The 18,241-nt window shown below is 38.1% G+C and overlaps 1 protein-coding gene across 4 annotated transcripts in view; it reads right to left on the minus strand.

Annotated features, from left to right (window-relative positions):
* The window catches only part of FSTL5 (follistatin like 5), a 329,565-nt gene that overhangs the window by 135,028 nt on the left and 176,296 nt on the right, over positions 1-18,241 (minus strand). For all 4 annotated transcript variants that reach the window (XM_062610785.1, XM_062610698.1, XM_062610855.1 and 1 more), the window contains exon 5: positions 9,808-10,004. In XM_062610785.1, coding sequence (XP_062466769.1) covers positions 9,808-10,004 — 197 coding nt within the window. The remainder of the gene's footprint in view (positions 1-9,807; positions 10,005-18,241) is intronic.

Consider the following 18,241-nt stretch of genomic DNA (forward strand, 5'->3'; position numbering starts at 1 on the left):
GCAGTAAACACAGATCAAGCTAGGATTTAGTTCTATGATCATACTGTTTGTAAGCTACTACTTCCCACTACTAACCCCTAAAACATTATCTCCCCCCTCTCTCCCCATTTTAAAGTTCCAGGTAGGATTCTTATTTTTATTCTGAATCTAGAATTGAATATAGTGCTTGTTCTGCTTCTCTGAGATTAGCAATACTAAAAATAGATAATAAAACCTAAATAACAAGATATACCTAATAGTCAGAAATTAATATCCAGAAATAGTCAGAAATATAGCTTAACAGGCAAAAAATGCTTCTGCCTATGCCACATGTACAAAACATCAAACTTGATTTAAAATGCAAAAATAGGAGATAGGTTTCTGTGCTGAATTAATTCCCTTTTTTGCTTTGCTTGCATGTGCAGCTTTTGCTTTATTAAACTGTCTTTATTTCAACCCATGAGTTACTGCACTTTTACTCTTCTGATTCTGTCCCCATCTCACCATGGGGGAGTGAGCAACGGTCTGGGTGGTGCTTAGTTGCCAGCAGGCATTAAACCACAACACATATTACTCTTTCTCTCAGTTTGATGTCCTCCAAATAACACATAGCAATACCACTGATAAGATGCAAAATCAAAAGTCATAAAGATAAAATGTTAAAGGCCAGTGATTTTGATCAGAGTTTGAGAAACCAGTGCTGACAGAAAACATGCAATTTACAACTACAGATTCGCAAACAAGTGCCACAAACTATCATCTGGCATAAACCACACCAGTATTATCATTAATACAGAAATAAAACCAGACAGTTTTTGGCATTGACTTTCTGTTTTTTTTTTCCTTCAGATCTCAGTGGCACAACACAGGAATAAAGTTTTGGAATCTTAATCTTTAAAGGAAAAGATGACACCATAACTCTTGCCAAACTGAGGCATAAAAAAAGACATACATCTGTTCTCAATTCGCAAACAAGGAACAGTTTGTTAGCAAATATACCAACTGACATTGATTGAGGCAAATCTGAGAAAAAATAACTTCTTAAAGAATAAAAAGTGGAAATCTTACCTATACATTTAGCAGCCATTAATGTTGCATTACACAGATTATTTATATCTGTAATTCATTCAGATTACTTTTTTTTTTTTAGATAATATATAGTAGCTGAGCCATTTACAGACACTCATCTACAGAGGGTGTATTCTTCTAAGGTATGGTATATTCCTGAGATTTAGAGGTAAGGACACATACCTACACACAGCCATAAAAATAACAGTACTTAATTTCCTACTTCAAAATTGTTTCTTATTTAGTACTTTTTACAACAGAACTTTTGAACTGATGTTTTATAAGGATGTTATCGATACCTACACACACACATCCCCAACCTTGTGTATTTCCCTATGAACAAACATGGATATGTAACACTATCCAAAGGTTCATGACACTTCATGATCAGTCTGTATTTCTGATTACACCTGTAACTGAAGCACATTAAACTGATACGTGAAAATGGCAAATTTATCTTACAGTAGGTCCCATAACTTCCACTGATCACTCCTCGAAAAAATGATGAACTTAGTACATTTTCTAAGAGTAGCTCATTTAGCTGTTTCTTAATTTTTTGTTGTGGGTGTTTTTTTCTTTTTTTTTCTAAGTAGAATGAAACAACACTAAGAAAATGTTAAAACAAAATGCAGAAGGATGACGTTTTATAAAAATGTCACAAAAACGTTATAAAACGTAACATTTTCATTTGTCCTAAGTTAGCCTGGTGAATAACAGAAATGTGTGCAGGTATCTGATATCAAAGATATTAGTTAATATGTAAGAAAGCTAAATTCTTTCTTTCACTCCAGAAAATAGATCATTAAAAAAGAAGCAATGGAAGAGGAAAATTTACTCTAATTATTATTATTATTATTATAATATATTCAACTTCCTTTCAGACTATTTCCCTTCCCTTTTCATAAAATTTGGTTTTCTTAGCTCACTAGTATGAGAAATAAATAGAAGGATAGCAGCTGTAAGACTAACTGGGTATAGATTATTTCAGAAGGAAATTGTATTTCCTTTTTGAGCAAGATGAAGTATTCTTACAGCATGGCACAGCTCCGACCCAGGTGTAGGATCTTGCACATGGCATGGTTAAACTTCATAAGGTTGGCATCAGCCCACCTCACAAGTGTGTCAAGGTCCCTCTGGATGGCATTCCTTCCCTCCAGCGTATCAACTGAACCACACAGCTTGGTGTCATCAGCAAACTTGCTGAGGGCACACTCAATCCCACTGTCCATGTCAGCGATGAAGATGTTGAACAAGACCGGTCCCAACACCGATCCCTGAGGGACACCACTCATTACTGGTCTACAGCCGGACATTGAGCCATTGACCACAACTCTTTGTGTGCGGAGAGCCAGTCAGTTCTTTACCCACGAAGTGGTCCACCTATCAAATTGATGTCTCGCCAACTTAGAGACAAGGATGTCATGCTGGACAGTGTCGAACACTTTGCACAAGTCCAGGTAGATGATATCAACTGCTCTACCCGTCAATCAGTTCCGTAGTCCCATCACAGAAGGCCACCAAATTGGCCAGCCATGATTTCCCCTTATTGAAGCCATGCTGACTGTGACCAATCCCCTTGTTGTTTTTCCTGTGCCTCAGCATGCCTTCCAGGAGAATCTGCTCCTCTGCTCCAAGATTTTGCCACGTACACAGGTGAGACTGCTTGGTCTGTAACTCCCCAGGTCATCTTTTTTTCCCCTTGAAAATGGAGGTTATATTTCCTTTTTTCCAGTCTTCAGGAACTTCTCTTGACTGCCATGATTTTTCAAATACGATGGACAAATTCATTTAAATTATAGAATCATAGAATAGTTAGGGTTGGAAAGGACCTTAAGATCATGTAGTTCCAAACCCCTGCCGTGGGCAGGGACACCTCATGCTAAATCATATCACCCAAGGCCTCGTCCAACCTGGTCTTGAACACTGCCAGGGGTGGAGCATTCACAACCTCCCTGGGCAACCCATTACAGTGCTTCACAACCCTAACGGGAAAGAATTTCCTTCTTATATCCAATCTAAACTTCCCCTGTTTAAGTTTTAACCCGTTACCCCTTGTTCTATCACTACAGTCCCTAATGAAGAGTCCCTCTCCAGCATCCCTATAGGCCCCCTTCAGATACTGGAAGGCTGCTATGAGGTCTCCACATAGCCTTGTCTTCTCCCAGCTAAACAGCCCCAACTTCCTCAGCATGTCTTCATACGAGAGGTGCTCCAGTCCCCTGATCATCCTCGTGGCCCTTCTCTGGACTTCTTCCAACAGTTCCATGTCCTTTTGATGCTGAGGACACCAGAACTGCACACAATACTCCAGGTGAGGGCTCACAAGAGCAGAGTAGAGGGGCAGGATCACCTCCTTTGACCTGCTGGTCACGCTCCTTTTGATGCAGGCCAGGATACTGTTGGCTTTCTGGGCTGTGAGTGCACACTGAAGCTGGCTTATGTTCAGTTTCTCATCAACCAACACCCCCACGTCCTACGCCGCAGGGCTGCTCTGAATCTCTTCTCTGCCCAACCTGTAGCTGTGCCTGGGATTGCCCCGACCCAGGTGTAGGACCTTGCACTTGGCATGGTTAAACTTCATGAGGTTGGCATCAGCCCACCTCACAAGTGTGTCAAGGTCCCTCTGGATGGCATTCCTTCCCTCCAGCTTTTCAACCAAACCACACAGCTTGGTGTCATCGGCAAACTTGCTGAGGGCGCACTCAATCCCACTGTCCATGTCAGCGACAAAGACGTTGAACAAAACCGGTCCCAACACCTATCCTGAGGGACACCACTCGTTACTGGTCTCCAGACAGACATTGAGCCATTGACCACAGCTCTTTGTGTGCAGATGTCTAGCCAGTTCTTTATCCACAGAGTGGTCCATCCATCAAATTGATGTCTCTCCAATTTAGAGACAAGGATGTCGTGTGGGACAGTGTCGAACGCTTTACACAAGTCCAGGTAGATGACATCAACTGCTCTACCCCTGTCCACCAGTTCTGTAGCCCCATCATAGAAGTCCACCAAATTGGTCAGGCAGGATTTCCCCTTAGTGAAGCCATGCTGGCTGTCACCAAGCACCTTGTTGATTTTCATGTGCCTTAGCATGCCTTCCAGGAGAATCTGCTCCAAGATTTTTCCAGGCACAGAGGTGAGACTGACTGCTCTGTAATTCCCCGGGTCATCCATTTTCCCCTTCTTGAAAATGGGGGTTATATTTCCCTTTTTCCAGTCGTTGGGAACTTCACCTGACTACCATGATTTCTCAAATATGATGGCCAGCGGCTTTGCAACTTCATTCACCAGCTCCTTCAGGACCCACGGATGGATCTCATCAGGACCCATGGACTTGTGCACATTCAGATTTTTAAGATGGTCTCAAACCAGTTCCTCTCCTACAGTGGGCGCAAGGTCTTCATTCTCACAGTCCCCACGTCTGCCTTCCAAGACTTGGGTGGTTTGGTCATAGCCTTTGCCAGTGAAGACCGAGGCAAAGAAGTCATTCAGAACCTCAGCCTTCTCCAAATCCTGTGTAGCCAGGTCTCCTGAGAGCTTCCTTGAGGGGGCCTACGTTCTCCCTAGTCTGTTTTTTATTTGCTACGTACTTGTAGAGTCCCTTCCTGTTATCTTTAATACCTCTAGCGAAGTTTAATTCTAACTGGGCCATAGCTTTCCTAACCTGGTCCCTAGCTTCTCGAACAACATCCCTGTACTCTTCCCATACCCCCTGTCCTTGCTTCCACCTTTTATAAGCCTCTTTTTTTCAACAGAATTTTCCTCAGGAGCTCCTCATCCATCCAAGGAGGTCTCCTGGCCCTCCTGCTGCACTTCCTTCTAGATAGGATGCAACACGCCTGAGCTTGCAGCAGGTGATCCTTGAATATCAACCAACAGTCTTGGGCCCCTCTGCCCTCTAGGGCTATATCCCATGGAACCTTCTGAAGCAGGTTCCTGAAGAGGCCAAAGTCTGCTCTCTTGAAGTCCAGGGCAGTGAGCTTGCTGCACGCTCTTCTCACTGTCCTGAGGATCTCAAATTCAAGCATCTCATGATCGCTGCATCCAAGGCTGCCCTGGAGCGTCACATTTCCAACCAGCCCTTCCGTCTTGGTGAGCACGAGGTCAAGCATGGCACCTCTCCTTGTCGGCTCCTCTATTACTTGCAGAAGGAAGTTGTCTTCTACACAATCGAGGAACCTCCTGGATTGCTTGTGCTGGGCCGTGCCATCCTTCCAACAGATGTCAGGGTGGTTGAAGTCACCCATGAGAACAAGGGCCTGCAAGTGTGAGGCTTTTCCTATCTGTCTATGGAGTGCTTCATCAGCAGGTTCTCCTTGATCAGGCGGTCTGTAACAGATCCCCACAGTAATGTCTCCCATAGCTATATTCCCTTTAACCCTGACCCACAAACTCTCTGTGGACTGCTCACCTGTCCCCAGACAGAGTTCCATACTCTCCAGCCTATCCCTAACATAAAGGGCAACTCCCCCTCCCCGCCTGCCAGGTCTGTCTTTTCTAAAGTGCCTGTAACCTTCCATTCCAACATTCTAGTCGTAGGAGCCATCCCACCATGTTTCTGTGATACCTACTATATCATACCCCCGTAGACATGCACGCATCTCTAATTCCTCTTGTTTGTTCCCCCATGCTATGGGCATTTGTATAGAGGCATCTCAGCCGAGCTCCAACTGAAGCCGGCTCATTGGCTGGAGCGGCTGGGATATCTCTACAGTGCTCCAAGCATTTATTATAGGTTCTGGCAACTGACTGGGTGTGTTGGAATGGAATGATGCCCCCCTTCCCCCAATTCTTTTAGAGTGCTTTAAAAACAATCCAAAACAAACCCTTCAAGGAACCACCCCACTTTACTAGAAATCATGTAGATATGTTGCATTTACCTTTGACCAGAGGTGATGAAGACGATGGTAATTTTGAAAGTCCAGCCTTCTGGAAGCGTAGATACCCTGATTAGTACCTACCTCTGAAAAGAGAGTGGTCTAAAAGGTTAACTTCCTTGGTAAGTTCTTCCAATATCAAGCCACGTCTGACTTGCCAATACAGGATTTGGAAACTATAATATTAAATGAGTTAGGCTCAGCAGTGAAAAAGGCAGTCAAGTCAGAGAAGAATTTATATGGGAAAAAATGTTCACTTAGCTTGCATGGGGCTACATAATTCCACCACTTTATCTTCACTGCAGACTACCTTATCTGACATTTACACTGTGCAATGGATTATTATTTTTTAACTGTAATTCTGTACTAGACTGTTACACAGCCATGAAAAAAATTATACTCAGATGCCAGAACTGTTAAAACTAAAAAAAAAAAAAAAAACCCCAAAAAAACTAAAAAAAAACCCAAACCTGATGATTTTTGATTTGTTATAATACTTAATTTAAAAAAAATCTCTCATTGTTTGAAACAGCTTTTTTTTTTATAAACAGCACTATTTTTGCTTTTCTGGAGGGTAATATTAGTTTCTCTTGCCTTGAGATACAGATGCAAGAAATTTATGATTTCTAATCTGTAAAAATTGGAGTGTTCCTGTCACTATTTCCAACCTTCAACTGATTAATTTCAATTTTATATTAGGTATGGTGACTATATGGACACCTATGAAACAATAAAATGAAATCCAAGAGCCTGACTGCAGTCACTGCACAGAAAGATTGAAGAGATGTAAAATTTAAGATGCACTAAAGAACAAAATTTCACACGAACATAAATTAACTTCAGGAGTCCCTGCTGTTTTCTACAACGAATATGTTATTTTTCATAGTCCCTTAATATGATTAAATTTAAAATGCAGGCAGACACTATTATTTATGACAGGTCTGCAGATTTCAGAATTTTGGCTGTACTGTGGGCACAACCAAAAAAAAAATCTCCTAATCCTGAGAACTTTTCCAAGACTACACTAATGCTTGCCTTTGGTGGGTTGACAAGGGCATGAGAAATGGAGGTTGAGGTCAGTTCTTCACATGCTGTATTTCCCATTCCTTCCTCCTCAGGGGGAGGACTCCTCACACTTTTCCCCTGCTCTAGTGTGGGGTCCCTCCCTCAGGACACAGCCCTCCACAAACTGCTCCAATGTGGATCTTTTCCACAAGATGCAATTCTTCATGAACTGCTCCAGTGTGGGTCCAGTAGATCCCCCAGGAACAGACTGCTCCAGTGTGAGTCCTACCAGCAAACCTCCTGCAGTGTGGGCTCCTCTCTCCATAGGGTCACAGGTCCTGCCAGAAACCTGCTCCAGTGCAGCCTTCCAATGGTGTCACAGCTTCCTTTGGGCATCTCCCTTATCCTATTTGGGTTCCTTCACAGGCTGCAGGTGGGTATTTGCTCCACCATGGACCTCCATGGGCTGCAGAGGACAGCCTACATCACCATGGCCTTCTCCACAGGCTGCAGTGTAATCTCTGCTTCAGCACCTGGAGAACCTCCTCCCCTCCTTCTTCATTGACCTTGATGTCCTCAGTGCTGCTTCTCTCACATATTGGCCAGTGGTGAGTCAATCTTGGAGGTGTCTGGCATTGGCTTTATCAGAGAGTTGGGAAGCATCTAGTACCTTCTCACAGAAGCCACCCCTTCTTGCCACGCAAACGAAACACACTCCCATTTAGCCCTGGGAAAGCTCAAAGACCTAACATTCTTCCTCCACCACCACCACCTCTTCCCCCTCAATAATCACACTCCAAGAAAGTTTACGGGCTCAGCATTCTCTCAGTGGCAGGGACGTTGCTCACATTATGAATCAATACCTTCTAGATAGGTGTATTCAAGACAAGGTCTTCTTGTTTCTTTTCTCCTACTACAGCTGTTCCAGGTTTTTAGAAATACTGACAGCTATCATATATACAAAGGACAGAAAACAGCAAGAGTCTGATCCCACTTTGCAAAACAATCTTGATTTTTCAAGCTTTTATGTTTGACAAGAACAAAAAACATTAATTGGTCTAAAACTCAGGAGGATGAAAAACAAAGTGTCAAGTTTTCAACAATCAAAGACAATGCTCTGAAAAACAGGACATTTCATTTGAGCATACTGCTCTGAGTTTTTTTTAATTTGAACTGAGAGAACTGAGAACTGAGTCACACACTTTGTTTCTTTTCAGTACATATGCAGGCTAAAATCTTCCTCCAGCAGACGAAGGCATAGATTTACAAATACTGAGATTATACAGGAGCTAGGTTCTTAACTGCAAAGCTGCATATATTCTGTGTTTTCCAAAGGTGATTTGCTGTTTCCTTTTGTCATAGGAAAAAGAGACAAAGGTTCTCAGCTGAAGCTTCCGCCATTGAGAAGGCTTCACAAGAAACAGGTATAGCTTATCTTTTTTTTCCCCTCTTCAAACTGACTAAAGAGCGATTTCTGAGGTCAACAGGTTAGCTCATTGTGTCTCTTGTCAAAACACACAATAACAAACCATACAGCACTAACAATGAACTTTTTTTACATTATTCTGTAGGTTGAATACTTTGATGTTTCTATAACGAATGTCAGCCAAGCCATGAAGCACCATGTTTGGGTTTTAAGGCTGTCTGACCTGTTTCAATGCAAGAATTTATTTCTCTTAAACTACGTCTAACACAAAGAAACAAAAGAAAGTGTAATAGTATACATCTAGCACCTGAACAGAGAAGAGCTGTTTCTTTATACAAACCTGGAAACTACTAAAAATATATTTGATACTGACAGCCAGTACTAGTACTTTAGTCTTGCTCCTCTAAAAAAAGCATGATTCACTGATAATTAGATAGTGAATCTGCAATGGTGAAATTGTTCAACTATTTTCCAGTAGTTAAGTGAGGACTATGGCAACAAAGTCATTCTTTTAAACAAGTCATTTATAATTATTTGAAATTATACCTATATTTGCATGCAGTCTCTGGTTCTGGAAATTGCTACTAAAACTTTACAAGCTAACTGTATGGAAATGCTAACTCCAGCCTAACACCTTGGGTATTATAGATTCACTTGTAAATACCTCTTAACACTGCCATGTGACTTAAAAAGCAGAGTAATGATAAATAGTGGCATCTAACAAATCTTAATTTTCTTGAATTTTTAAGTGGCTGCCTGGTATACTCATTAATATAGCTCAGCTATGATTAGGCTTCTCAAACATGGACTTCTATATTATCTAGTAAATCAAAGTACATTTGCCATAACAACACTTTAATAAAAGACTCTTTAATCAGAAAAAAAAAAAAGAAAAAGGAAAAGACTCTTTAATAATTAAACACCAAATCTACCCTTCTAGATAGATTAAAGCTAGTGCTGTCATGTCTACCAGAGCAGCCATACTGGTTTAGACCTGTAGTTAGTTAAAACTTGCCATTTAGAGACTAGAACCCTTTTTCCATGACAATTTCTGCACTTTTCTAGCCCCAACTTGTATAAAGCAGTAATACCTGTTTAGCATTATAGAAGTGACTTAAAATATCATTTAAATTGCTTTCAAGTTCTATAATGCATCTATATAGTTGGACTATGATAGCATGCTGTGGATAATAAACTAGCTCACGGTCAAAGCAACCTATAGTGTTCTAACCCCCTAAGGTATATCCCAAAGCATTCTACTCAAGTTTCTGAATAATCAATGAAGAATTTCTGAATAATTCATCTTTTCAAAAATTCTTGAATGAAGTTTTCTACCTCAGAGACTCACATAAATTCTCAAAAGTGAAAGCATCCCGAGACATAACATTCCGTGTGTGTAAGTCCTGACAAAGACAACTGAATAGCTACTGTGCTACTGGAAACAAACCTTACCTGAGATAATTCATTAGTGTCCACAAGTCCATTGTTGTCTGAATCAAAATAATGAAACATTTGATCTACAAGAAGTTTCTTTAAAGCCATTTTCTCATCAACGATTTTATCTCCTGATGGTGCAATGTATCTCTGACTTCTTAGATCCAGTAACATATTTTTCACTTGGGCGTATTCAGTAGGTTTACATTTATCCCCTGGAAAGAGAATACAAAATACAACATTATTTTTAATTTCTTTTCTTATTAAGAAAAAAATTAATTTAAAGTTAATTTAAGAAAAAATTAAAAGAGGTAAGGAATTTGTTCTGTAGTAGTTTGATCAATACCATTTCCTTGTCTGGTCTTCAGAATAAGGCCAAAAAATTATTGCACTTCTAGATACTTTCTGTAAACAAAATTATCTGTGTATGGAAACTAAAGAAAATTTTAACAATTTACAAGCCTGTACTTTTCCATTTAGATCCTTCTGGAAAGGTGCATCTGAAGATTTTTAAAAATTTTACCTTTCCTAAAGCATTTCATATACACTTTCCTAAAGTGAATACTGCAATGTAATATATGCAGCAAAACCTGCTAATATGATACAAAATAATACCGAAGGAATATATTTCATCATAGGATTTGGCTTCAGAAAGTAGAAATTAAACTTGAGGACTCTTAAGCTAGCTCTAACTTTTCATTTCCTGGCCATAGCAAACTTATTTGAACAGGTAAAAGTGGGATTGCCATAAGAAGAGAAATCACATCTTTTTACAAGATCTAGCTTATTCTTTTCATTATGAAGTCTTCTATAAAGCAGAAATTGCTACAGCCAATACCCCGTATGTATTGATTACAGTCACTACTCAATCTAAGCCAAAGCACCATATAGTGTATGCCTGGTGTTCCCTTCTATCAGTCACTCAACGTTTTAAACTGAACAGAGAACAGAGAAATTGCTCAGAAGTTTTTGCTTTTATCACCATAACCTTGGCTTTTCAAAAGGGTTTTGATGAAATATGCAAATATGGACCAGCAAAAATACTTTGCATTTGTTGCAAATATATATTTACAGTTAGCTATTACCTAAGTTAACTTCAAGCAATAAATTCAAGGCTAGAGCAATACCTTGATTTGCAAAGAAAGCTACATTCAAGTTTGGGGTTTTTCAGATGCTATGATGAAGATACAAATATTAACGAGGAACAACTATTTACCTCAATTATTTACTATTTTCTGTATTTAATAGTATATGCATTATGGTGACTGCATCACTATGTATACCTCTGTCACCATTTCGTAAGGCAGAGCAAAAGAATTCCTAAATGCTTCTCACTATCCTAGTGACACTCAGACGTAGAAGAGAAGGATTCCTATGACAGAAGTTAAATCATGGAAGTAGACAAAATATTTTTAGGAATCAAACCCACTCTGGCTTTTTTTTTTTTTTTATTTTCTTCTAAAAGCCACTGCCTGTTATGTGGCTGTCTGACAGCCTGAGCTAAACATATTATTTGCACATTTATCCTTACCTGCAAGAGGCATGGAGATTGAGGACATACCATTTGTAAAACCCGAGTTTGACATGACTGCTTTTCAGGGGTCTAATGCAAAACTACTCAGTAGGAAAATGTGTCTATTCCATAGCTATTCTGTAGCTGCAGTGAAGAAACCTTTCCATGTGAAAGGCTGCAGGCTCCAGGTGGTGGGAAGGGAAGACAGCACTTAAGTTCAGCATACGCTAATTCATTTGGGTGAACTCCAAAAGACTGGGCCAGGAAAATAAGTACCATCCTTATCTCCCCTAGGTAACTTTTCTGGCATTGGTAACCTCAGAGAGGGACAGTTTGGTTTTACTCTGGTGCAGCTGAAGTCTAACATTATTTTACCTATACTTCTGGCATAAAGGTGAAAAGACAAATCTTATTTCTTATATAGTATACTGGTCAGACCTAGCTACCATGTCCAGATTTTATCTCTTGTAAATTATTTTTAATTAAACAGTTCTCATTCTGCAATTCCAAAGGGCTGTTTCTACCTTACAGATACATAAATAAAGCTGTTTATTTCTCAATAATATCTGTCAAATCCCAGATTCGATGCAGTGTTTTTGATGAATCAGTACATGTCTGAGTTAGAAAAAGAAGCAAAAAATGAACAAAAAGTTTACACTGGCAATTCTCTTTTTTTTTTGTCCTTAAGGCACACGGCAATGTCTCTTACTTTAATAATCGATCAAGAATTGGATAGAGGTTCATCTCTGTAAAGACAATGATGCTAATATTAATTACAATATTAAAGATTATTTATTAAATGCAGACAACTTTTGCATGGGTCAAACAAAAAAACTCTGCATGAGATACTACATATACAAAGTAGTGCAAATTTAGAGAAAAAATATTTATGCATCACATGATCATTAAAACCATTGTCATAATTAGCTGCTTTTCCCATTTCTAACTTTTAATAGTTTACGGGAAAAAGTTTTAAAGGAATTTCAGTTTCAGTCCAATAAAGACATTTCAACTCACTTTAGACAAGACTTCTACTTGACATCTAAAGCTTAAGGAATGATGAACTAAAATTTTCTTTCACAATAACTATTCAGAGAGAAAAATACAGGCATTTTCTACAGCATTTCTTTTTTGTACATTTCCCACTGCATAGCACAAACTTCTGAAACTAGCATAATAGTCATATAAGAGCACTTTTATATTACATGTTTATAAACTACTTTTGCATTTTTCCAGAAGGGAAAAATATTTGTACTGTTCTTTTTAATATATGACATAAATGCTCTTTAATAAAAAGTTATCTGAGATCGTAATTGCCACAACTTCGACTACTTGCATAAAAACTTTATTTATTAATTAAGAACAGAAAACCGTTAACAGTCACACTCTCCACCTCATAAAGTAACCACCCCAGTGTCACCAAAATATCTTCAGTTATATGGTATTAGTGTATATATATATACATATATATATATATATATATATGGTTTATATTACCCCATCAACAGAAGAACACAATTTCCTGAGAACATTTTGCTAAAATCTATTACAGGTGTTCTACACTAAGATAACTTTGCATTTTTATTTACCCTGTTCACATGAAGTCCTTTGGAAATATTCTTAACCTAAAAAGTAGCTCAAGCTTATCAGTATGTTGTATTAATTACTAACAGAAAATACTACTCTCTTTAATATTAATGAAAATAGAATTAAGGGTAGATGATGTTATTTAATAATCTGAAAAGTAGCTTTCTTATTGACACTGAAACATTAATAACAATGGCACTCTTAAAACCAGCTGCAAGTACACTGAATATGGTTCACAAAACAATTTCATATCTCTACAACCCATCTTCAGCAGATGCTTATTTTATACTCAACAATGTTAAAGACTACCCTCTTTATGAGATTATTTGCACCATCTCTGTAAAATAACAGCTGTAATCTGCTCTCAGTGTATACTGCTCACCCTGCAGATGAACCACACTGAATCACAGTCCCAACCATAACAGTCCATTGGCTTCTATTGTGTGGGTTTTATGTTTGCTAGAGTCCACTGTGATTCTTCAGGTGCTTCACCAACTTGTTTGAAAGCTAGTCCATCCACATGATGAAAATACTGCTAAAACCTGCCAGAAAAATCTCTGTTGGCTGTCTTCTATGGCTTGAAACAGATGTTATTTTATTTCTCACTTATCTTATTAGATTAGTCTGACCCATAGAAAACATAGCTTTATCAACTGTAGCTTCACACTCCCTGTAACCACACTCTGCTACAGGTCTCTAATATGGAAGTAGTATTCCTCTTTTTTATCTGGAAAGGATGTCAAGGTCTCTCCACATGAGCACAGGGTTTGTATATAAGGGTCAGAAGAACAATACTCAGGCATTTAATCACATTGGTAGGGCTCTACTGTATCTTTAAATAACTTTATTAAAAATAAAATATTAAAAACAAATGCTTTGTTTTCTGTTGCCCTAGAGTTTGTGGTGTTTTAGGCATTGTTCATGACAGATCATAACAAGTAATGCAAAAATAACCTACATCACTGAAGGTAGCCTTTACACCAAAGACTCCATAGTCTTGAACATAAGGGCAAACATGACCAGTGGATGCAACTGACAGATAAGGGGATGATAAGGAAACACAATGCACGGCACAGGTTCATTATGAAATCATCCTCTAGTCTCATTTCCATGACTGCCCTTCACTGTAGTATTTAAGGAAATGTTAAGGAAATGTAAAGCAGATGTTTAAATCACAAGAATGAGGCTCTGCTTACAGGAGACCTTCCCCAGGCTGGAGCAGCATCACTGTGAAAAACTTAGTTGCTTTATTTATGTTCTAATTTAGAAAGCATTACTTGTGAAATTGTTGTCTCAATGACACACAAATGGTAAATGGGGACTAAGTACGAAAACATTTATAGTGAGGAAAAGTAATTTATGCTTGACATAATTGAGAAAAACAAACTACTGGGAATATATTACTTCTGAAAAGACCTACTAAATTCCATATAATTATCTACATACGTAAGTGCAACCTACACATTATGTATAATTTATATAACCCTTTCTCCATTTATGAACTAGGATTACTACACAAATAAATAGTTCATTTCTGAAAAAAAAAAAAAAAGCAGAAAGCAAGAATAGCAAATCTTGTGTTTTCTTGGGGTTTTGTTCTATTTGTTTGGATTTTTTTTGTTGGTTGTTTGCTTTTGTGTTGTTGTTTTCTTGGTTTTTTTTTCCATTCATGGAATGGACCCATTCTACTACATAGAACATTTTGTCAAAAACAACCAGCAAAGCAAAACAAGCAATCAAACAGGAAATCCCCCCAAACTCTGCTGTGACTTATTTTACAAGTTTTCTGACATCATCTGCACAATCCTAGAACATGTGCACCTAAAACTGCCAAAACAAACAAACAAACTAAAATTGAAGTGCAGTTCTCTGGTCCTGTATCTTGTAATACAGTGATAGTCCTAAGGCTTACATACTCCAAACTCAAAAATTGTTGAAAACTAGACACACTTGGCTGTTTCCTTCTATGCGGTACAACAGCTTTGCAGCTATATCTCCGTTACCTTGGAAACAGCTGAAAGTTAGATTTTCAGTGCTATTGTCCTTCTAAACAGTATTGAATAGATGCTATTTGCCCATAATAGAGAAAAAAGTTGTATTTGACAATTTAAGTCTTACTTAATTTGCAGGAAAAAAGATAGATATCAAAACTAACTAGTAATTTATGAAAACATGGCAAATGAATATACGCATTATTCTTAACACTGGTAGAAAAATATTAAAGAACTAATTAAGATTACAGTTTAGGGGTCACTCTTTAAATTCAAATTCAGATGTAAGGGTTTTGTATTACACAGTTTGTAGAAAAATACTAGGATCCATAGGGAAGGAAAGAAAGAACCTATCATTTTAAAAAGATAATAAAGACAAATCATTCAGTTTCTGTTCTTAGTTCTTTTACCACTTTCATGGTTAATACAGACATTTTAACTCTTCCTTGCCTTAGAATTTCCAGCTACTTAGCAGGAACAACTCTTATGTCAGAGATCTATCAAATCAATAATATTGATGGAGGCTCTATCTCCATGAAAATCATCAGCCACTGAGATACAACTGGATTCCAAGATCTTTATGATTTTGAGCTGAGTTGTACCCATACAGCACTAACGGTTTCCACAAAGCCATTTTTTCCTTCAAAATTAAAATAACTTTGGCTCTCACAGAAATGGCAACTAGTTTCCAGTGGACCGTACCTCCTATAAACAGTTTTAAGTATTAGAAAACTGATACATACATGAGATTTTTTAAAATGGAACAGACTTGAGAAGCACCAAGCTTAATGTTAATCTTCTACATGCATTTTGTACACATTCAGAATAATCTCATTAGCCAAAATAGTTCACTGCAAAATTATGAATTATATTCCATGGAGCAAAAAAGAGAAACTAATCCAAGATAACATACATATAGAAAAACACATACATGTATCGACTAATACAAATATGGCCATACACATTCATGTGCACACATACACTCCCCATTGATAAGATGAAGAATAGATACAGCTAATATCAATTCAATTTCAAACATAACGCAAGAGACAACTTGAAGGTCTTCACCCACTCAGCTATTTTTCAAGATCTAGTTTCCACAGATGAAACATGAAAGTTGTAATCTTACTTATAGCCCTCAGAGATAAAGGAACTTTTTAAGCCACCAAATTGCTTAGGTTTTATGTGGAAGAAACTTCAGGTCCAGATATTGTTACACAGTATCTTATTTCCCAATATCAAACTTATTTTCCAAATCTAGAGCTCAATAGTTTGACCCTTATTCTCTACTCTCCTCACTGAAGCTCTGGAACTACACTTGAACATAAGCCATCTCATTTTTGGTCTATGGTCCAGAAGTTGAAGGGGGTAGTGAGGAGAAATTCACACTCTAAACTACTTTTTTTCTGTAAAAATTCTTGGATAAACAGGGTTTAACATCAAAACTTTCTCTGTTACAGCTAGTAATGCAGAGTGGTTAACATATCACAGATCTCTTGACGGAAGAAAATAGGTCATACAATCTTTCGCCTTCAAGATGACATTTAAAAGCTCTAGCAGGTTGACAATAATGCTCAAAACATCGTTTTCCACAGCTGAGAAAACACTGAATGTGTGGGTTGTTTGGACTACATTAGGATCACAAACACCATCAGCAGAGTTAGTATGTAAACGGCAAGTCAAAACTCTTCTACGAGACTGACCCTGCCTTCAAACAACTGATAAATCTACAGCTCTTGCAATGAGTGGTATCACTTCTTGAAAATCTTAATGCCTCAGATGCTTACCTCAGGGTATTCTACCATAAAGAAGAAGAGATGAAAATGGGCACATTTAACAAATATGCTCAATTTTCCAAACATATCAGATATCATTCTTCTTTACCCAACATGTGCTGAAGAGATTTCCTGCTTGACAACTTTTTGTTTTCTTGTATCCAGCTCAAGGTTTCAGATCAGTTTTTCTTTTTCCCATACAATAATAATAAAAAAAACACAAACAGAAACCAAGCCCAACACCCACACTTCAACTTCATAAGTAAAAATTCATATACAACATTAATAAGACGATAATCCTACCTTATTAAAAGAAAAACTAAGAAAAAGAGAAAAGCAGAGTCCCAAAGGAAGACATTGGTAAAAATGAAGGCTGAGACAGGAGTTTAATGCAGCATTTTATTTTTCCCTTTGGTGGCATTAATCCAACCACTGCTGTTAGTGTTCCTCCCACAGGGCTTACACAGTTTTTGACTTGTGGTATCTGGAGTGATACTATGAAAGCTATGAAACATTATAGGCTTACATTAAAAAAACCCGACAGATTAAGATGTACCCCAAATCCAGCAGGGAAATAATTCTGGGATGTAAGCTTCACCACAAATCTATGTAGAGTTCTGCTTTTACTTCTCAGGAAGCGTGTGTCAGAGGACTCTCTTATTTTAAAATAGTTACTGAAAGAGATGAAATATGGCTTCTATTAAGTCACAGTCTTCCTTTTCCCATGGCTTCCAAGGGTATTTAGAGGTTTATGAAAGTGAAGTCTCAAGACTGGGTTAAGACTAACTAAAACCACACTACAGTTAAAATCGACAGCTCTGTGCCTCCATTTCTAGTTCTTCCCCTCCACCACCTATTCCAACTGCTTCCTTTGTTTCACCTTTAGCACAGTTGGCTTTTGGTGCTAATTACAGAAGTCATTACACTCAGCCTTTTCCTATAGGAAAAATAATTTGTTTATATATATGAAACCAAAATTTTATTGCTATTCAAATGGATATTTTAAGCAGTCTATTAGCCCAATTTAATTAATTCAGAAAAGTCTTAACATAGAAAAAAAATACTTTAAAAACCTTCCTAGTATCCTCTTGAAATACCTCTTATGCTTTCCCTTGTGGTTTTTCTCTGGGTACTAAAGTTTCAACCTTTTCTTCAGGAAGATTTAGGGGGGAAAACCCATAAGGAGTCAAGAGCCTCCTGAGATCATCATCAGGAGGAACATGAAAGTATGGTGAGAGAGTCTTCCTCCCCAGTCTTGGCAACTGCTTCAATTACTTTTTATAACTTTCACTATCAGAACCTGCTTCTTTTGGGTAACAAGGTTAAGTGTGAAAATAGAAAAATAAATCTTCTCCCAACCTCAGTTGAAATAAAAAGCTATTATTTGTTTAGCATAAATTATCCACAGGCAGTTTTGAGAGAGCTTAAGTCAAACAGGATAAGCAATAGTCATTTGACCATTAAGGAATTTCTGAAACACATAAAATCAGCTCAGACCAAGGCAAAACCAGTTTTGAGCCCCTCTGCACTGTCAGGTCAATACAAAGGTGTGTGGTTTTGGTTTTTGTTGGTTCATTGGGGATATT

The sequence above is a fragment of the Pezoporus occidentalis genome, unplaced genomic scaffold (genome assembly GCF_034315485.1).
Source record: "Pezoporus occidentalis ecotype Australia unplaced genomic scaffold, CSIRO_AGI_Poc_V1 ctg1, whole genome shotgun sequence".
NCBI classification, from domain to species: domain Eukaryota; kingdom Metazoa; phylum Chordata; class Aves; order Psittaciformes; family Psittacidae; genus Pezoporus; species Pezoporus occidentalis.